The sequence below is a fragment of the Girardinichthys multiradiatus genome, chromosome 2 (assembly GCF_021462225.1).
Source record: "Girardinichthys multiradiatus isolate DD_20200921_A chromosome 2, DD_fGirMul_XY1, whole genome shotgun sequence".
NCBI lineage: Eukaryota > Metazoa > Chordata > Actinopteri > Cyprinodontiformes > Goodeidae > Girardinichthys > Girardinichthys multiradiatus.
The window spans coordinates 43,443,885-43,465,549 of NC_061795.1; the positions used below are offsets into that span (position 1 = coordinate 43,443,885).

The 21,665-nt window shown below is 40.1% G+C and overlaps 2 protein-coding genes across 2 annotated transcripts in view; both read right to left on the reverse strand.

Annotated features, from left to right (window-relative positions):
- Positions 1–453: 453 nt before the first annotated feature.
- Positions 454–4,007, reverse strand: LOC124856459 (charged multivesicular body protein 4c-like). The gene is made up of 5 exons (XM_047346879.1): positions 3,639–4,007; positions 2,518–2,614; positions 1,897–2,011; positions 695–821; positions 454–587 (listed from the first exon to the last, which is right to left on the reverse strand). The coding sequence occupies exons 1-5, from the start codon at positions 3,688–3,690 to the stop codon at positions 517–519; spliced, it is 462 nt and encodes a 153-aa protein (XP_047202835.1). The 5' UTR covers positions 3,691–4,007; the 3' UTR covers positions 454–516.
- A 1,319-nt stretch (positions 4,008–5,326) lies between these two features.
- Positions 5,327–21,665, reverse strand: part of lamb1a (laminin, beta 1a) — a 32,713-nt gene continuing 16,374 nt past the window's right edge. Inside the window, exons 16-33 of the mRNA XM_047346866.1 lie at positions 21,066–21,186; positions 20,604–20,796; positions 19,868–20,011; positions 19,450–19,681; positions 19,203–19,366; positions 15,669–15,893; positions 15,010–15,227; positions 14,610–14,706; positions 11,665–12,034; positions 11,409–11,593; positions 8,817–9,058; positions 8,004–8,213; positions 7,785–7,929; positions 7,427–7,634; positions 7,175–7,316; positions 6,895–7,071; positions 6,658–6,817; positions 5,327–5,976 (exon numbers count right to left, since the gene is read on the reverse strand). Coding sequence (XP_047202822.1) covers positions 5,837–5,976; positions 6,658–6,817; positions 6,895–7,071; positions 7,175–7,316; positions 7,427–7,634; positions 7,785–7,929; positions 8,004–8,213; positions 8,817–9,058; positions 11,409–11,593; positions 11,665–12,034; positions 14,610–14,706; positions 15,010–15,227; positions 15,669–15,893; positions 19,203–19,366; positions 19,450–19,681; positions 19,868–20,011; positions 20,604–20,796; positions 21,066–21,186 — 3,373 coding nt within the window. The 3' untranslated portion in view covers positions 5,327–5,836. The remainder of the gene's footprint in view (positions 5,977–6,657; positions 6,818–6,894; positions 7,072–7,174; positions 7,317–7,426; positions 7,635–7,784; positions 7,930–8,003; positions 8,214–8,816; positions 9,059–11,408; positions 11,594–11,664; positions 12,035–14,609; positions 14,707–15,009; positions 15,228–15,668; positions 15,894–19,202; positions 19,367–19,449; positions 19,682–19,867; positions 20,012–20,603; positions 20,797–21,065; positions 21,187–21,665) is intronic.

The window sequence follows — 21,665 nt, forward strand, 5'->3', positions numbered from 1 at the left end:
AAAAGCTCACATTCACTTGTACAGAGATAATGGAAAACATATAAAGTCTGCAAACTTGGGGTAACTCGCTCCTGGATCAATTTTAAAATACACACATATTTCTAAAATATTATATTTTTCTCCTTTTGAAAATTGTCCTTCTACAGTATAGTCTAATAGTTGTCAAGTTATGGCTTTTATTTGTTTGACAAAATATCTGAAACAATGACTCTTTAGGTAAGAAAGCCAACAACCAGATGAGCATTAACACTGAACATGGGTTTATAATGAAGCAATATATGCATTTAGTTGCATCAGTGGAGGTGTAGACAACGAGTTACAGAGATTATGGTGTATTAAGGAGCTAAAATACTTTCTCTAAAAATACACATCAGATTAAGGGTTTGGTTCACTTCAACTTAGAGACACACTGTTCAAATCTCCAGGATGATATAAAAGGCTCATGAACAATAACATGTAACAGCTGTTTGTTTATTCCATCCTCTTTGTTTTGGTGAGGTGGGTCTGATGTTTGGCTTACAACGATTCATTCGCCCAACGTCGAAGGTACTCCAAGTCATTTTCAACCTCATCTTCCTCCATAATGCCTTTAGTTAAAAAAATAGCAATATAGTAAAAATTCAAGTGTACCTTATCACAACCTAAATGTGGCTGGTAAAAACACGAGCCGCAGATATGTGGATATGTTCCTTACCAGGACTAGAGGGTGAAGCAGAGGACAACGCTAGGGAAGGATGGACTCTGTCCTCTACTCTGCTGGCCTCCAGGAGGCTCTCATTCAGACTCTTCTTCAGTCCCTCCAGCTCAGCCAGCCGCTCATCCTGAAAAAGAAAAGACACAGATCATCCCAAGCTTTGAACAGTTAATGAGGATTGTTCTCCAGAAAGTCTTTTTGGGATTATTCAAGAAGCAACACATGTAGGGGAAAATTCTGTCAATCGATAGTTCAATCAAGTTTTTTCTTTGGACTTTCGCTGCTTTTCACTTATCTTTAGTCTTGTTGCATATGGTGCAGGTAGATGACTAAAAAGTAGAAAAGCATCTGAAGTCAAATAAAACTTTCTATTCCATCTAGAAAACTTGCTAAAATATTGATCAAGAGGACTTTACTGGATTACACAAAAGTCAGAGTCACTAAATGCAAAATAAAAAGAAATCATGGACTTTTCCACAGCACTGTTAATCTTTTACAGTCACTCGCATACTACAAAATAAAAACAGTTTCCAGCATAAATAAACACATCCCTAGAGATGTCACGATCTGACATGGATCAGAGAAATCCCCACAAACTACTCAAATTTCCAATAAAGTACAAGTCATTCTAAGACCTTGTTTACATGAAAACGATACATTGAAAACTGGATTTTTTTCCGTTTCCGTTAACACATCTACACGACAACGTTTTTATTACAATCACCCTTCAAATGGCTACAGCAGACAAGAAAATGGTGTAATTCCCCCGCTATGCCACCAGTAAAGTCAACATGAGGAAACACTTCCTGCTTACAAAACGCGAGGAAATGAGAACTTTGTTGTAGAATAGTTGTTAGATCAAAAGAGTCAGCAGCACAAGTAAGTACTCTGCAATAACCATTCTTATTGTTGGTATCATCTTCGTCTGTGGGTTTTTCAACTGGTTGGCAGCTGTCATGTTGTGCACATTATTTTCTACTGATTTCAGTCCTACTGCGCATAAACCCGGGCTTCACCGTCAGAAAGATTCAATTTTTCCCGTCTACACGACAACGACCAGGACAGTTTCAAACCATTTCTCTTAAATTGTGACATTTTCAGAGAAAACGTGCGCTGTTGTCATGTAAACACACAGTAGAAACACAACAAAACTTTTCCATCTTCACTAAAAAATAATGTTGTGTAAACCGGGCCTAAGATACCTCTTTAAATTCCCCCTCCTGGTTCACAGACATGTAGGGTTTTCCTGACATGTCCTCAGTCCCATCAGCTTCCAGTGTGATTCCCTTAATCAGGTCATTCACTTTGATCATTTCCCTGCAAAGAATGAAAAATCTTTAAATTCAAGTCATATTTTTTATGTTACACTATAATGAAGACATACAGTCATGGTAAACAAAAACCAACATGTTTACACATGTCATATGTTTCCAGGGCTTTTGGGGTGTACTAAAAATTGTTCACAAACTCTTTTATTTAATTTCCCTTTGGAAAGAAATTATTTTTGAATCTAACTGAATTTGACTTATTCTTAGCTTATAATCAATGGAATACAAGAATCCATGGTGTACTTTTTAAACTTGAAGTTAGATTTAAGTACTTTCAAAACCTAAAAATGATCAGATTATTTATACAATAAACCTAGACTTTTTATTACCTTTTCAACATGACTAATAACATCTGTACATGGAGACTGATGTACAAGCATTTAATCAGCATCCAAACACAATATTATAATCTGAACTGAAAAACCCATGTTCTATGCTGTTATTCTAATTTCACTTTATTTCGATTAATTTATAGACCATATTGCTCCTCCTTACTTGTTTTTGCAAGCGAATCTTGTGGTCTCAATAGCATGGTCAACATACGTCAGATGTTTCTCGTACCACTTCTTCCTTTTTAGGCCCTGCAGAGCAGCTGGTAAGAGCGGAGAATAATACAGAAGCTGCTGCTGACTTTTGAAAGATTTACAAAGGCTCAAGCAGTTCTGTGGCTTAAATATCACAGAAAGGAATATTGTGTGATTAACTGGTACATCATGAATGAAAAAAAAACAATGTATTTACTATCAGGTATGAAACTATATTAAAATGTATTTTGAATCACAACGCATTTTTGGATACATGCACATAGTTACTAAGGACTTAAGTCCAAAGAAGCTTGTATTCCTACAGTTAAATTTTAATATCATGGCCCACCATTAAACCCAATTAAATGCTCCGAACTGGCAAGATTTCCCTTGTTAGATAACTGCTAATGTAACATTTGAGCGAAGTCATACTGTTTAAAAGGAAATTTTACCAAATACTAAAGAAATTTATGTAAACTTCAACATTTTAAGAAACTGAAGTAAAAATAATCAGAAAAACATTTCGCTCATTAAAATAGGTTTTTGTTTTTCATACAGTGGATGTAAATATGGTTTCAGCTGTAGATATTTATTGAATGACGGCTGAACATACAGACTTTGGTAAATTGTTTTTTTTTTTTCCAATGCAATATTTAAAAAATTTATAGAAATCAGTGAAGAGGGTGAATACAGTTAATACTTGAACTTTAAAAGCCGCTCAAGCCGTTAGTGTAAGGGTTAGACTAGTTATTTCTAATACACTCCTAATTCACTGACAATTAAATTTACCTCAAGCTATTAAAACTATTGGAAATTTAAAAAATATCAACGTAGTCACTAGTGTAACAGTACAGCAGTTACACCAGTCACAGTTCACAAGTTATTTACTTCACTGTTTAATTTAACTTATTTTAATAACTCTTTAGATAACTTTTTCAGTTCGGTGTTTAAAGGTCAACTATCGCACTTAGCTAGCTAGCTAATTAGTTCGACTTCAGCTAGCTAATGCCTTTCAGCAACTAGAAAGGATTTTGTTTTATTTACTTTATCAAGTTTTATGATTTATGAACTTTGTGAAAAGTAGAGTCTCACCTCTTCTGTTTTTGCCGCAGTTTTTCTTGGCACACAGGAGGTCCAGGTCCATTTTTGTTTCTTCAGATATGTGTTTTCAGCACCAACGTCTGTCCGCCTGTATGCTAACCGGTCGTCTCCTGATCAAGATGGCGGCGGCTCGCCTTTCCCCACCGTTTCCCCGCAGTTTAGCAACTAAAACTGATCTTTCTGTGATTATTTCTGGTGCACCAAACGTCCACTTCAGATGGGAAGCATTCAGGATGGATTAGATGGTCTGTAGTGTCTCAAACCTTTGGATAAATGTTCCAGCTGCGCTGCTAGAAACAGAAATCCTCAGAACTCTGCTGCCAGCTTGAAGAAAGCTTTTAACGGTTTAAATTATTTAACTAATCAATGCAGGATTTTATTTTTTGACTTGATCCCATTAGTGTTTGTCTAAACACAAGTATGCTATTTGAGGTACGTAATTTTATGCATTTTTATTTTTATGTATTTATCAGATAACCAATAACATTTGAGCACAAAGATTCTAATATTTTTATGCATTTATGAATGTGTACTGGAGAGGTTTTATGAATTTTTTTTTTTACTCTAATTTATTAGTGTTTACAGTAATATACAATCGTTTTTTGCAAATTTCATAAAATATGGGGTTAAACGTTTAATTTTTATTCTCACTTTATCTTTTCAAATAATAAAAATATATAAATGAAATAGAGAATTTGAGAATATAGAATTATTTATGCATTTACTTATTATTAAAGAGGTTTTACTGTATTTGTGGACTTTAACCTGTCAGTGTTGACAGAACAAAAATTTTCTAATAGAATATCGGATAGGAGGCCGCATATTTTTCTGCATTGTTTATAGGTATGTTACAGATATATTTATATACAGATGTTCATTTAAACAGTCAAAATGTTCACGGCACACCACAAACCTATTTATTTGACTTTTATGCATGGAATATGAGATACTAGACTCGTACTCCTCGTATTCCACTTATCTGGGTTGCAGGGACAGCAGGCCAAGAAGGGATGCCCAGACAGGCGTTCCCAGGTCACCCGAGAGACGTAGTCCCTCCGGTGTGTCCTGAGCCGTCTCCTGGACCCCCTCCCCCATGGTATGTGCCTGGAATACCTCCAAAGGGAGGCATCCAGGGAGCCGCCTCAGCTGACTCCTCTCGATGTGGAGGAGCAGCGGCTCCACTCCGAGCTCCTCCCGGACCCCCGAACTCTTCACTCTTATCTCCAAAATTTAAGACTGAATATATTTATACTATTTCCCTTTTCTCAAGAACTAAGTTACCCACACTATGGTAATGTAATTATGATGCTCAACGACTAGTAGAGGGACCAAAAGCAAGAATCACTGGAGTGAATAATATAACAATGTTTTCTCAGTCATGGCTCACGCACTAAGCCTCCTTTGTAAATGTTTATCAAGAAATAATCATATTCTGAGTGACTGATAAAAAAGGACAAATCAGATAAATTATAAATATAGCAACATATATACTACAAATTCTGATATATACAGAAACTAATAAACATGCTAGAAGCAAGACGGACTTTAGCGTCTCAATCCGCGTAGAAATCTCAAACCTCTTTAAGAGGATCTTTCCTGGAATTTGCCACAAAAAAGACTGTTAAAGCAACTAGTAAACCAGAGTAGAAAGGCTTCAGTGATCAACTGCATCAGAGGGATTTTCTTAATGAAAATATTTTATTCAAATTATTTTGAATCTCAAAGATACGGTTTGTTAAAACATGAAAACCCTAACAGAACAGGCTGCAGTCAAATGGTTAAAACATTCACTTTTTGAGACGCTGTTTTCTTTTTCCACTGGAACATTCAGACAGGCCCCCCTTACAACAAAGTTAATGAAATCCGCCAATTACAATTTCTAGGTAATAACTTTAGAAAAATGCCTCACTGGAAAATTTGTATTAAAGTTAATGTGTTCAAGATGAAACCTAAAATTAAATAGGTGTTGTACCATTGTAAAAAAAAAAAAAAAAAAAAAACAAAACGTTTTTAATGAAACAATTTCTTTTGATTTTTGTAATTGTAATTGTACTTTAAGCATGTATAATCACATCACCTTTCTGACAGCAGACCCCCAAAAAACAAATCAGAGCCAAATAAAACAGATCCAGAGTACTTCAAAAAGTGGTTATGCTCCTCTAATTGTGGCTCAGTACGATGCGGTGAGTCTAAAACAAACAGGTGCTGTAGACGGTGACCTTGTGGCTGATTTCCTGCAGAAGCTCCTTCACAGCTGCCTCCAGCTCAACCAACTGTTCAGCTTTCACCTCAAGAGCTCGCTGATTGTCATCATATGACTTTTCCAGATCTGAAACAAAAGTTGTTTTTTTTACTGTGAGACATCTGTTGTGTTTGGGGGTAACTCTTAATAAATGAAAAACAAGGGAAATAAAAGGAAAATGAGTCAGAACCCAATGGGTTGAGTAACAGGAAGTAAAGCTCGAAATATAAAACCAGAAATCTAAACTCCTAACCTAGTACTAGGTTAAATAAAAATGTTGAAATTGTTTAAAATAATGAATGGATTAAGCAGGATGTCAGGAGAGGGGACTATTCAGCTGAGGTTTAAATACAACCGATTAAATAAGATTTTCTGTAATCACGTGTAACATGAATTAATCTTCAGCTGGGTCAAAGCCTGTATGACATATCATGCCGTATGTTGTGAAAAACATTTTATTAAGCCCATCAGTGTTTAATTTATGGTTTCATACCGCATGCTCCAGTTAGAAATAAGGATGAATGTTAAATGTGTTCAAAGCTACACATTCAACCGAATGCCGTCTTACTTTTTAATTGCATTTCCTTAAAAGCTTGAAAACTGACTTCCTGCTTTAGTGGCATCAAAACTTTTTTTCTTTTTTAGCAACTGCCATGGTGAATTAGTATCGGGGCTTGACTGAATCTAAAAATATACTCAGGGTTACTCAGTTCTGGGCTCATGGAGAACCGCCTGACTGCAGTAGAGAGAGGAGAGCAGTGAAATCACCTTTCAGCAGCTGCAGCTTGTCACTGGCCTGCAGCAGCAACTGTTTGGCTTCATTCTGCAGTGACTCCGCCCTCTTCTTAGCATCGGCCACACCCCCTGCTTTCTGACCTATCAGCTGTTCCACTGTGCTGTACTTCTGCTTCACCTCTGACTCCAACTCCTAAACACACACACAGATATGGTATCAACAGAGGCAGAATTACAGAAACATATGAACTATCAGTTAGTTGAATCTACCTTTTGGATCTCCTCTGCAACCCTTCCGATGTCTGCAGCGTTTTGATCGGTCAGTTTGGCTCTCTGAGTGACATTCGCCGATTTATCGGTGAGCAGCTTCACATCTTGCTCGAGCCTCTGCAGCCTCTGGGTGGCGTTGTACAGCTTGGACTCCGCGTTTGCCGTCTCTGTCTCTACCTGAACACAGCATGAACATACAGCATGTCCTTTTCTTAAATCAGAACAGACAATGTATGGTAAGGAAAATATTTCTTCTGTATTGGTAACAGCTGGTACTGACGGAGGAGAGCAGCTTGGTCGTGGTCTTGATGTCGGAGGTGGCCTGCTGAATGGCACTGCTGGCAGCTGTGTGAGCTCTCTGAGCTTCTTCCAGAGCTTGTTTCACTCTCTCTGCAGAGTCCTTCACATCTGTCGCCTGCTTACTGAAGGAAGCAAAAAAAATAATCTATTTAATTTTTAGCCAAAACAGGTGTACACTAAGGATCGTGCTATGGTTCAACCAAGTACCCTGAAACAGCTTTAAAATGGTCACCTTGCTTGGCGGGCCTGGTCCAGCAGAGTCTCTGCTCTCTGAATGTCGTCAGCGCTCTGCTGTAAGATTGCCTCCACGTGTCCCAACTCTCCTACCTTCTGCCGGATCTCGTCCGTAAGGTTCTGCAGCTGAGCCGGTGTGGTCGGCATCTGCATGGCCAGAACTTCACTTGCCACAAGTTCGATGCTCTCCAAGTCTGCCGCATCCTCTGAAATAGCCAAAAGAGTTTAAATCCCAATGTGGCTTGTTTCTCTACACATCATTTATCAAAAAGGTTGGTGTTCCAAGACAAGGAAGAGGAAGGACACTGGATACCAGAAAAACCTAGAGATCTTCCTCTAAAGAAGGTGAAACATACGTGTGAGGAAATCTTTGATTTGTCTGATTAAGCTTCGAAGCTCATTGTTGCTCTGGTCCACTTTGTGTTTGGTTCTGTTGGTCTTCATCAGGACATTCTGAGCACTCAGCTTCGCTTCATCAGCCTGCATCTTTACCTCTAACACCTGAGGAGAAATTACAGCTGAAAACGGTCCTCACGGTTCACATCAGACCATAGGCTAGGACTTCGAAGGCTTACCATCTTTGAAAGCTTCTCCACCTCTGCCATGGCACTGATGATTTCCTGCTCAGCCTCTTGAGTCTTCATCAGGATGCTCTTGGCTGCTGTCACTGCACCATCACATCCTTCTCCCCCACACCAGGCCTGACTTTCAGGGTCTACACAGCCCAGACCACTGCAGGATGAAGACCGACAGGAGTCTTGACCAGATGATGGACTGCCACATGTCTGCATGACCCAGAACAAAAAATAAAACACTCCATTTGACAAAAGACAAGGACTTCCTGAGTATTTCATCCTGACAACAACCCTAAACACCTCAGTAGCAGAGCTGCATCTTGGTACCAGACCAGGAAGATTAATGTTCTGGAACGACCAGGACAATTCCCAGACCAGAAAACATATTGGATGGCATTATAACATGTTGTCTCTGAGGCAAAACCCAAGAAACGCAGAAGAACTGTGGAACGCAATAGTCCTGGACAGGAATACCTGTTCAGGTACTGGAAGTTTGATCGACTTTCTGCAACACAGATGTGAAGCAGGTCCACAAACTGGCTATCTTTTAGTTCAAAATGAAGATAAATTCAGACACAGTTTGGTGTTTTGAACATCCACTTTCACTAGAGTGAGAACAAATTGGATATATTTTTCTTCATGTTTTGCTTTAGGACACAATCTGCAGTGTTCCCAATGCATTTGTAGGTACATAGACACTATTTTATGGCTTTGATCTTTTTAACAAACTACTTTCATTTGTAACAAGTGTATGAATCAGACTTTATAATCAGCAAATGTTTTTTCCTGTTTTTGTGGGTCTTATCCTCTAACCTTATAGCTGATCACTGATAGGTCCAACGTCTCCATCTCTCCTGCCAGGTTGTCCAGCCTCCGAGCATTTTCAGAGTGTCTCTCCAGAAACTCCTCTCTGGTTTGGTTCAGTTTGTCCTCGGCGAGTTGCCGTAGGGCAGCTGAAGTTTCAACTGGGCTGCCAGCATTGATGGTTGAGGAATTGGCTCGAGCCTCGGCTGCTTGAGACTGCAGGAAGTACTTGGTGACGCTGTCTGTTGCCCCTGGTAACAGACAGGAAACAGAAATCTGTTGGGAAAACCTCTTACCGTGAAAATATAGAGTAGATCTGAGAGGATCATCTACAGGGTCACACCAAAATAAGGATTTAAACCATGATTATTTTCTTTAACATGTTGACTTAAAATAAATGTCCATGGTCTCCATGGATGAAGAACTGGGCCAGATCATCAGCAGCACAGTCAGTTTGACCTTCAGATTTAAAAAGTGATGAACGGCCTGACAACGACAAGGTTTTCTATTTTAGCCCTAGATGCAACAAACTATGATGCCAATAAGGAAAAAAAATGTTTTCCAGTCTTAAAAGATGAAACAAAACAAAATGTTTGTTGCTTGTAGGCGACATTTGTAAAGTAATGGTGCAAAAACCCATAAAAACTACAGTTGGAACATTGTTTTATTTCATAAATGTGTGTAAAATAGGGCGCAGCAGAGTAAAGTGCATAACTTATGTTTGGAGACTACAGTCCTCGATGCAGCCGTCATGGGTTCAAGTCCCAGCTCATTGACCTTTGCTGCATGTCTTCCCCTCTCTCTACCCTATTTCCTGTCGGTCAACTAGCAAAATAAAGGCCACTAGTGCCCTAAAAAAAACAAAAAAACAATGTGTGTAAAATATTTAGCAGCTTCCAGAGGTTAAAAGAGATGCAATTTTAAAGAACTATAAAATGAAGTCTTAAAACACCTCTTTAGTTGATTGGTGCCTTTCAGCAGCATTAAGCCATCATGGAACAACTCATTAAATTCAATGTGTAAAAGTCATTCCTTGTCATTTTGTTTTGATCTTTACAATTCAAGATACATATAATTTTGGCTACAGTGAAGTAAAGTTCAGGCTTTTACTATGTTCTCTCCTTTATTATATCATCTTGGTACGGTAACCTTTCCTTTAAACATCGATAATTGGCTTATAACAGCTCTCACTCCAGAAACCACATGATGAAAGCCACTTTAAAAAAGCCACTCAGGTCAATAAACAAAGACTTTTTTCATCCTCCTTAAATTTAATGGACAATAAATTATCTTATTATTCTCTCTTGTCCTTTACTGGATAAATGCAGCCTCATAAACCCCTTTCAGAAAGAAGAGAGTAGAAATCAGACTGTCCATCTGTCCCATAGTTTTCTGCAGATATCCGTCTCTGTACTTTCACCCTCAAATTTGTCTTTGGTAAATTGCAAAGATCAAAACAAAATTATGATTAACGGTGTGTTTTTGAACACTATATCTAAACACACACAACCAAGGTTTAATGCTGCCATGATGACACAGTAATGGTTTGGTTTTGCCTCAAAGCAACATGTGGGCTATTAATTTCAGTCACACTGGATGCAAAACTTGCACAGGATGCTTTCTTGATATTTTTAACCAACTGGAATCTCAGAAAATCTGACTTGCATATAAAGAGAAGACACCAATAGAAAAGTTTACTTTCCTCTGAAATGACCCAAAGTCATTTACTACGGGGTTTAGATAGAGATATAGCTGTCTGGTCAGTATTATAAACATAAAGCAAGCATGAACCAATTGTTGTGCACAATTAATATCACTAGTTAATAACCAGGCACATCCTTACACAGGGAAATATGCACATCAGTTGCCAGAGATGTAGTCTGTAGATTACATACCAGCTTGGTTTTTCTTCTTGTTACATCTGAGAAAGATTTTTTATAAGAGTGTCAAGAGCCCAAGTCAAGTCTCGAGTCTTTCGGGCTAAGTTATTAACTGCGACTCGAGGCCAAGTCTGAAATCTGCTGAATTGGCTGCTTCTTCATAGTCGAAACCAACCTTGGAAATCCTAAAAATTATTTAAAATGTTCATGAGGCAGTCAGGGAGGCACAGAGAGTCAGGTGTCGCAGAAATAGGCTGAGTAATGTTGATCAGCAGTGGTTCAGTTTCAACAAACTGATTACAGTTCAGAGATTCACCTGCTGAGGGGGGCACAGCACATGGATCTGATCCAGTCTGCATGCCATTTAGTGCTGGCAGCCTATTCATAAAAGTCAGGTGTGTGGCAGCCAGGAAACACCTAAAACATGCAGGACAGTGGGTTCTGAGGACCAGGGTTGGGCACCACTGCTCTACAGCATGTAGGGTGCCCAACTCCAGTCCTCCAGAGCTACAACCCTGCAGCTTTTAGATGAATCCCTTCTCCAACTGAATCAAACGAATGTCTCGTTACCAGACCTCTGCAGAGTTTAATAACAGCATATATCATCAAATTGATCACTGCTTATTAATCATAAATTTTACTGCTTTAAGTTCAAAAATACCATCCTTAACAGCTCCACAAGCTGCCCTTCTCCAGTGAGCTTTGAGGTACAACTTCTTACCTCTGATGTCAGAGTTCTTGATGAACTCCACTTGGTCCAGGAGCTCCTGAACTGTTTGCTCCAGTTTCTGAGCATCAGACGTCACGGAGTCCAGTTTAGTTTTAATGCCAGAGTCCTGCTCACCCACCAGAGCCAGAGTCTCCTCAGTGTTGTTCATGGTCTGACTCAAAGCTGCCATCAGGTCGCTGAGACACAAACAGAGATCAGAGTCCACATTCAGCTTGGAGATGTTTACATCAGGTTCATCTAATCCTACCTGGCCTGTTGCAGCAGGTGTTGGACTTCAGTCAGAGGTTGTGAGGCCGGGTTTTGGTCTAAGATGCCCTGGATGTCCGCAGCACTTCTCTCCATGCTCTCTATAGACTTCCTGTATGGTCCGCTGACTCCGCTGGCTTTAATGGCGTGGACCTTGTTGACCAGTCGGTGTGTCTGATTGGTCAGCTGACCGATGATGGCGTCCCATTCTGAGAAACACTGGTGGCACTGATGACAGTCTGGGAAGGTTCCATGGAAGCCGCGGGCGCAGACGTCACAGCGAGGTCCCGCTACGCCCTCCACGCAGACGCAGTGACCGCTGACTTTGTTACATTGTGGCTCCAAGATCCCACGAGGGTCGCAGTCACATGCTGAGGAGACAACAGTCATCCGTTTATTCAGATTTCTCATCCTGAAACATTGAGCTCCAACAGTTTCTGACACATCACCTACAGGACAAAAAGCTGGTAATGAGAGGACTCCAGCAACACTTGAAGTAGTGAGAAATTAACTTTATTAACAGACTGGTGTGTCCAGTTTTAAGTTTTTTAATTTTCTACAGTCAGGAAGCCTGTTTATGTCACCTAAAATCAGGGTTGCGCAAAGTTTTTGCACCATGGGCCAAAATCACCGATGTGGAAGTAGTAAAGAGGGGCCATAATTTGTTTGCCCTAATTAAAAATGCTAAACTCTATTATTGATTTTTCTCTTTTTACCTGCTTAGCAATACATTAAACATGCAAATTTTAAATGAAGGTCTCAGATGTTCGCCTTAATAAAATAAAGATGTATAGTTTCTTAACTTTATGGGTTGAGTGTTTTCTATTTTGATGACTAAGAAAATGTTTTTAGTCTATTCTCAGCAACAAGCAACAAAAACAAGAACTTTTTCCGAAAACACTTGGTGTATTTAACCAGGTTTAATGAGTGGGTGTGCTCAAGTCTGTTTTGGAGTAAAAAGGCGCTGGATGTATGAGACCCTACATACCATCAAATTAAAATAAAAGTCAAAACAACACGGCTAACAAAGTCAGACATTGCATACCTCCGCTACCCAACGTGGGGTCACTGATGCTATTGATGAACATAAACCCGATGAACACCTTTGGGTTTATATTTTTATATTTAAAGGACACAAGCTAAAATATGTAAATCTGTGTCCTCACAATTACCCAATTCTGAAACTTTGACTAGACCATAAACTACCAAGAGATTAAAATTTAAGTTCTGGTGTAGATTCTCAGTCATCCAGGACATGACAACCCTAAGTCCTAAGAAGCCTTTTGGATCAGATGTCTTCAAGAAACAAGAGAAGTCCAGTTGCTTTTAACTCGAGCATTTAGGATGAAGTTCTCAAAAAACAAAAGTGAGGCATTTGGCTGTGAAGTCTCTCTGCTGTCCTCTGGTTAAAGTTATTGACAAATTGATTTATACAAGAGTCCCAGTCTGACCTAACTCGCAATTGGTTCTTAAAAAACAAGTTCAGCTGCAGGAACTTTCTCCGGGGACATAAAGCCTTTAAAGGGTCCCAAAACTGGTGCACTTTGGACAGGAGATTAAATAAGAAGGAGACAAGGGGCCCTTTGATTATTCCACAGCTGGTTCCTAGTCAGTTATTAATAAAACAACAGATGGCACCACATCAGAGAAATGATTTTCTCCTGGATGCCATGAAAGCACCGTCTGTACTTTCATATTAGCAGTAAAAGGAGAAATGAATCACAATCACTGTGAACATTTTTTCAATCAGTGATTCTCACTATGATGTTTCCACTCCTCTGTTTGATCCGTTCACAACCCAACAATCATACATGCAGGTTTCTTCTATACAAGACCTCTGTAAAGGATTGCTGAAGACTTGTGTGAGAAACATCTGGTTCAAATTAAGAAACGGCTGTTTTCAGCTGAGAAACTAACAGAAACAAACTGGATCTTTTCTCTGATCAACTCAGAACTTCCATTAAGATCCAAAAAGTACAGCTAACTCCGAAAAAGACAGGATTTTAGGAACTTTTTGGGGCAGGACTAACATTTCCCTACAACATTCATGTCTTCCTGCTGCAGGTATATTCATGTTTGTAATTCCCATTCTTCCCCCTCAGCAGGAAATTGTTTTTTGACCATCAACCCTTTGGTCTTCAGGACAGATTTAACATAGCTTCTTTGTGTATTTCTGAGTAGTGTTACATGAAGAAAGAATATTTGAAGCTCATTGAACATCTGGATGTAATCTGACTGCAGCAGCCGAGACTTTCCCACGATGCAGTGTGGTTTTGTTTTTTTACATGGAGTTTGAAATATGACTGAACTCTGGATTCCTAGTTGTGGATTTAGGGAAAAAAGTTCAAATTATGACCTTAAGACAGGGAAATAAGTATGTTATCCCTTTCTGAATTTAGTTTCATTTTAAAGAGACTGAATATAAACAATAAATCAGAAAAAATGCATTGCATAACGGTTCTAACTGGTTTGCGTGTCATCGAGGGATTTTTACCAACTAGCAGAGAAACTCTAAATCAGTTTGTTTTTTGGCTGCTGCTACTTGGTAACTTGAATTTTCAGCTTTCTCTACATATTTTTTTACAGAAATGTGGTCTGGAGACTCTTTAGACCTCCCATACCTTCTATGGGTCATTTAGATATTCCCAGCGAACCCTAAGAGATAATCTGCAAAAGGTGAATTGACTGATCTCTGTGCAACATGGCCACCTAAGCCTGAACTCTGTTTGTTTTGTACTTAATTCACTCTATTACATGCAAACTCATCTTTACCTTGTATGAAATTCTTTTTTCCATCATTTTTTTGTCTCTCTCTAAAAGTTAGTGCTTTGGGTTGTAAGTGAAATTCAGCAGCACTGGAAATATAACTCTAGATTTAGTAGAAACAGACTTAAACCCAGACTCTATCATCTGAATAGATTGTGATCCATTTCCACTAAAACGTACCGTGACACTGGAGTTCTGGGTGGCCCCAGAACAGCTCTCGGCACTCGTTACATGTTCTTCCTCCGAAACCAGGATGGCAGGAACACTGGCCACTGATCTATGGGAAAATAACCATATCTATTAATATTTTATTACTTTATTCTGCAGGAACAGTTTGTGTTAAGAAACATTGCTGTGAATGTGATAAAAGTTCATCAGAAGGCTTCTTATTAATCATGCAGGACCCAAGATGTTCACAGAAATCACCATCAGCCTCAAGATGAGCTGATGGACTGTAACCTGGATCCAAGATTGAGAATTTTTAAGGAAATAATTTAGGCTTAAATAAAATCTGATGACTGCAGGGAAAGTTTCCATCAGTGAAATGGAAAAGTCGATGAAGACTTCAGGAAAATTTCACCTCATTACAGGACGTCTCATAAGAGTGTTTGGGGTCGCAGTCGCAGCTCTGACAGCCGGCTCCGCTGGACATGTCCCAGGTGTCGGGCGCGCAGCGGTCGCAGTGTTGACCGATCACGTTGGGCCGGCAGCGACACTGACCGCTGCTGCGGTCGCACTGGCAGTCGGTGTGAGATTGACAGCTGGACTGGTCGCTGCCCAGCTGATTACAGACGCACTCTGTGATCACAAAACACAATTATGGACAATTTATCGGCAATTAAAACACAACATTTTAGCTGAATTTTCAAAATTTTTGTTGGAACATTCTTTCGTCAGAGTTTTTGAATTTTCCTTTTCGGCTTTCTGACGTCTAGCTTGAGTCACTGATGTTTTCTAATTTCAAAGGAATTTTATGATTTCTGATTTTAGTGAAACACAAATATTTTTTCTTAATTTAGCAGATTTGAACATTTTTAGAACTTTATAAAGAAATTATTTCCTCAAAACTTTAAACAAAATTTCAGATTACGCATTTAACGTGCTGATGCTCAATCAGTTTATGTTATTGGTTCCCTGTTGGCTTTCACGGGTCCAGTCGGACGGTCCTGCTGTGTACTGGTTTACAGTGGTCTGCAATCAATGCTGTCAGGTGTGAAGGGGGTTTCCATGGTAACTCACTCCTGCAGTCCTGCACCAAGGCGTTGCCGTAGTAACCCAGCTTGCAGTCCTGGCAAGAGTGGCCTTCGCTGTGGTACAGACATCGCAGACACTCGCCGGTTCTGGCATCACAGGACTCCGGGTCCAGCATGTCGATGTTGTTGTTGCACTGGCACGGGAGACACTGGCCACCTGCCTCGTCAGGGTTTCCATTGTAACCAGCTGAACACTGATCACAGCGAGCACCTGCAGAGGATTAACAACGAGTTCATTGGGTTCCTTGAGATGATAATCTCGGTTAGATCTGGTTCTGAAGGGACACTTCTGCAGAGTTTTAAAACAAGTCGGAGTCAACAAAATACAAGTTCAGGGCCCAGTGTAGCGGCAAGAAGTTTACTTTAAACTCTCGTAGATAGACAAAAACAGAAGGTTGGGGATTTTTTTTCATGACTAAAGAGGAAAACAAGAGTCCAAAGTTCAGATAAAATTCTGGGTACTCTGAAGCCGAACCAACTAAAAGATCCACCAATCAGAGCAACTTCTCATCTTAAAGCTAATCTGTCATTTGAATGTGGCCGTTTCCTCTTGGAAAGTGGAAACCAGACATTTCCATACACTGTATAAAAAGACAGACATTTGTTTATCTCCGTCTGACTAACCCTCTCCTGTGTTATGTCAGTTAGGATTACCACATTTATTTCTATGTTCTTTGTCCCGATAACAATGAGAAATGCATTTTCCTTCCAATTCAGTGGGGATCCTTCCACAAGCTTCTCACAATAGATAATCACCTTGTGAAATTCATTTTACACACCCACCTGACAAACACTCTAATTTTTGGAATGATGCCCTGTGTGTCTGATGAACCTAGAGTTGAAACATTTGAACATATTGACCTTCATTACATTTGGAGGAAAAAGGACAAGAAAACCACCCCAACTGTGAAGTACGGGGGTGGCAGCATCATGTTGTGGGGGTACTTTGCAGCAGGAGAGATTAATGTACTTCACAGAGTAGATGGCATCATGAGGAAAGAACATCAGGAGTAAATATTGAAATGTCAGCAAACTATTGTGAGAAGCTTGTGGGAAAACACCCAAAATGACTGATCCAAATCATACAGTTTAAAAGGTGATGCTACCAAATACTGACAAAATGAAGGACAATTATTTAAAGAAAAACAAATTAAAAATAGGAATATTTTGGGTAAACTGAACTGTAAATGATCTTTCCACTTGCAGACTAAGGAACTTCCTTCACCCTGCCGACCTGCCTAGTTGAAGCTTTAAGATTCTGACACAGATGTTCAATCACCTCTCAGCAGGTATTTCTGTTGTCAGATGGAAACAAAGAAGAAAGTGAGTGATTCACGTGTCTGTCAGCAGCTGATTTCAGCCTGAACGTCTTATTTCCTGCTTTAATAACAGACCTGACGTCTCAACACGTCCCACTCTCAGAGTTTCCATCAGACTGAATAACAGAGCAGCTTCTCCTCAAATTAAAAGCTTTTCATGTCTGCAGACAGCAGCAGTCAGGATCATAAAACAATCCACAGAGGAACATCTGGAGCTCAGAGCTCGTCCCTCCTCGGTAATACATGCATTGACTGAGGTTGTACCTGATATAAATTCATGCATGTAGCAGAGAGGAGCTGACCCATGCACTACATGCAGCAACTACATTAAAACCCACTTTCACTTAAACATGGCGTTCTGTGATGACACCTCAGACCAAAAACACACATAATCAAGTTCATGTGACCATTCTGAAGTTCTGCAGCCTGAATTTGGATTTTTATTCTGACCGAGATGACCTGCAACAATTGACCCAGTGGTTACATGACTCCCTGCTCAGTCGTCGGTCAGACTGGGTAGATTTTTATGGATCTTCTGGATCTCAGTTCTCATGTGTGATAAACTAACTGAAGCAATAAGCATTGTTCTCTCACAGATACACAGCTTTCAAGCTGAAGCCTGAAAATCAGTGTTTGCAAATCAGTGTTCAGGATAGCAGGAACCGGTGAGGGTTGGTTCCTTAAAGTTCTGGAGCTGTGTGCTGGTCATCTTTAACCTAAAGTGGACCTGTGCTTCTTCCTCCCCAGCTACAGCTAAAACAGCCTGTTTCTGCTTCTGAACAGATTCCTCTGACAGTAACTGGGCTCTGGATCTGCATTGTTTGTGTTTATGACTTCTGTACTAAACTAAGAGCTAGAAAGTGTTTTAGGTTTGTAAAAGCATTTACATAAAATGATTTTATTAGTTTAGTCCTCAGAAGATCTCGGCTCTCTTCTGAACCTGAAGGAACATACAAAAGGCTCTCATGAACCTACAGAACATAAAGGAGTACCTTTTCCCAGCAGATCCTGTGCTGTCTCTTTATCCCTCCTGAATGCCCTGGTATTTCTGTACTTTTTCAGTTTTATTTTTGCATAACTTTAATGCTGTTAATATATGCAATATTTGGGTGGAAACTTTCATTTCTCAATTAATTTTTTACTTGAAATATTTCAAATGTAAATACACCATCATTGCCATTTGATTTCTGCTTTTATTTTACGTTTTGTAATATCTTGTGTTGAAATCTCTTACATTTTTCATGTTGTATAACATTTTCACAAGGTGAAGATCTTTTTTCCATATACTGTAAATTTTGCATATATGTTGTTTTTAACCACTTTCCACACAAAAAAATAACCCTGTGTAAATAGGAGTGAAGGTAATAATGGTATATATGATACCGCTATTACAATTTTATAAAACAAACATAATATTTCTGTGGCAAGCATTTTTTTTTTTTGCTTTGCACAAAAAATAAATCCTGATCAGAATCCCAAATTCAAATTTGCAGTAAAAGAGAGGGTCTAATTGCTAAAAATAGCATTCAAAGGGTAAAAATAAAAATCACAAATATATGTTTTTCAGGTTAAGGACTGAAGTTATTACTGGTATTCACAAAAAAAAAAACTCAAACTAATTTGATAGTAAATAATATTTCTTTGGGAATCTTTAAGACAGATTGTTTTTAGGGGAAACAGTTGACACTAATGATTTACAAATGTCTTTTTACAAAAATTAGATTAGGGTCAATATTGCTAACAAATTTACAAATATTTCCTTCAAAAACTCAAAATTGCACACAGGGGATGGCTGATTCTGGATGAGGAAAAATACAATAAATAAACGCATTTTGCATTTTCTTTGTCTTAAAAAAATAAAAAAAACTGGCATTTAAGCAGTTAAAGTTCAGAAAATTCATAAATATTTGGATTTGATGGTGAGGACTAAAGAAATCAATGGCATTAATAAAAGAAAGAAAAATTTATAAAAAAAAAAAAAAACAGAAATAACTTTGTTTTCACAAAATATTTCTATGGTAGTCTTAAAAAGAGCACAGAGGATGCACTTAACTAAGGGATAGTTATACAGAGATGTTCAGGTTGGAGTTCACTAATGGATTTGGACCCCTGAATGGAACGGGCCGAACTTTTACCGCAGGAAGGCCTGATGGTCTGTCATACATGTTCTGTCTTCAAGTCAGTGTGTAGAAAGTTTTTACCCTTGTATCCCGTGTTGCAGACACACACCACCTGCTCAGAGGTGTCGCTACGGTAACAACTTCCTGCAAACTGCCGCAAACCGTCGGGGCCGTCGGGACACAAACATGGACGACAGTGGTCACCCGATCCCAGCACCGGGTTGCCATAGTAACCGTCTAGACACCTGAACAGGTGGGACACAATCAGTTAGATTAGATACATCTGATTTGAGATCAGAGCCGGTTCCTGCGGGTCACCTGGGAGCACCTGTCGCAGCTGTGTCCGGTGGTGTGATCCCTGCAGGCAATGCAGCGGCCGGTGACGGCGTCGCAGGTCTCCGTGTGTCCGTTACAGGCGCAGGGTCGGCAGGACGGGAAGCCCCAGTGACCCGGCAGGCACCGATCGCACTGCCGACCGTACGCCCTGACGACGCAGGTGCACTGACCGGTCAGCTGATCGCAGATCGGACTCTGGGAACCCTGAGGGTCACATGCACACTCTGCAACACATACAACATCATGAGGAACTCCACACAGAAGGGGGAACATCTGACTGAATCAACATGTGGGCTCTAACTCTGCAGCTGCTGCACCATTTATTCATCTTCATTCATTGATTATGACCATGCTGAGGTTTAGATCTTTATCTTACAGACTTACTGTTTATTCATGGAAAGGTGACTGACCTTTGCAGCCGCTCGGTCCAAACTGAAACGTGGCTGGAGAACATCTGTCACAGTTCCTGCCCGCTACATTGGGTCGGCACTGACACTGGCCACCATTGGGATCGCACACCGTGCTGAGGGAGCCCTGGGGGTCACACTGGCATTCTGGGGAGTGGAGTGCAACACAAGGGACAATTTAAAACACTACATCTGCACATCCTGGGAGAGACGTGAGGAATTTATGAGCTCAGGGGATATCAAAGAAGAAGCAAGCTGGGTCTTGCTGAGGAAGTGAAGCTGGAGGCTGAAAACTGATGAGAGGTGCTTAGGGATCAGCAAAGACAACAGATCTGTTTTAAGCAGCTGGAAGGAGGCAGCAGGAGAAGAATAGGTGATGAAATCTGATGGATGTAAAGGAGAAGGTTAGAAGTTGGAAGCGAATTGTTCTCATTGGTGAGCATAGATGGTGATGAAGTCACATCTTGATTTAAAAAACGTTTTTCTGGTTGCTCTTCCTGTTTCACTTCAACTATTTCAGTCAGAAAAAACATTGAGGTGCATTTGAAATAATCTCCTTTGAATCAGCCAATCTGGAATCAAACCCAGAGGGGAATTTTTGCTTTCAGTCTGATTGGACTGGGTCAAAGGTCAGAGTCAGGGGTTAAACGGAAAGCAGGAAATACTTTTCCACCATCATCACCGCGTGACAGTACATTCTGAGTGCTCAGCCTGTTTAGTTTTAGGTGAACTAGGATACCTTTTGCTCCTTGGTGCAGCAGGGCAGAGATGCTGAAGATGACGTTCCTGCAGATGTCAGTCATCGGGGTCTTAATTACACTCTGGCTGTTCTCTAGACATCGATACCGCTGAAACGTTTCCCAAGCGCTGGACTCCCCTCCCACAGAGGACGTAAATATTTCCAGGCTCTTACAGTGCGGCATCAGCACGATCTGAGAGATGGAGAACAAAAACTGAGCTAAAACTCTGAAAGATGTGCAGAACTGAATCCAGCCATTTACTGCTCTCTGTAGGCGTTTAAAATGTTTTTTTTAAATCATCATCACTCCCTGCAGTCTCAGTCCAGTTAGCACACTATGGACCCCCGGTCTCCCCTGAAAAAAAGGTGTTAATGACTCAGTGGGTGAACCCTGACCTCAGTGGGTTCTCTGGGTAGAAACAAGGTCAGAAAAGAGAAACTGAACAGTTGAGGTTTCCTCACCGAATCGATGAGTGTGTACGGAGAATGGACATCACTGAGAGCAGAGTACAGCGGGAGACTGAGACGGATCGTGTAGTTCAGTCCAGATTCAAAACAAACCGGCCTCGGCAGAACCACGTAGCTATGGACACAGAGTTATCATACATTTCAAACACATGACTTCAGGCTCATCTTTAAAAAAACAACAATAAACCAACTCAGATCTCAGATTTTGTGTATCAGGTTTTTATTAGATTTTGTTCGGTTAGGATTGTCCAGTACAGGCCTGGACAACTCCAGCCCTCAGAGCTAAAGTCCTATATCATTTAGATGTTCCGCCTGGTTAAACAAACCTAAATCAAATGAATGGCTCATTACCAGGCCTGTGCAGAACTTGATGACATGCTGATGAGGTAGTTCAGGCACTAATCCAGCTGTGTTGAAGCAGGGACGCATCTAAAACATGCAGGACAATGGTTCTTGAAGACCGGAGTTGGCCTCCCCTGGTCCAAGATCTTCTGGTCTTTCAGACTGCTTTACTTTGTGTAAGTGCAACTCATTTCCCTCCAGTGGACAGTTACTATAAACCATTCAGCAGAGATCTTCTGATACAGAACATGC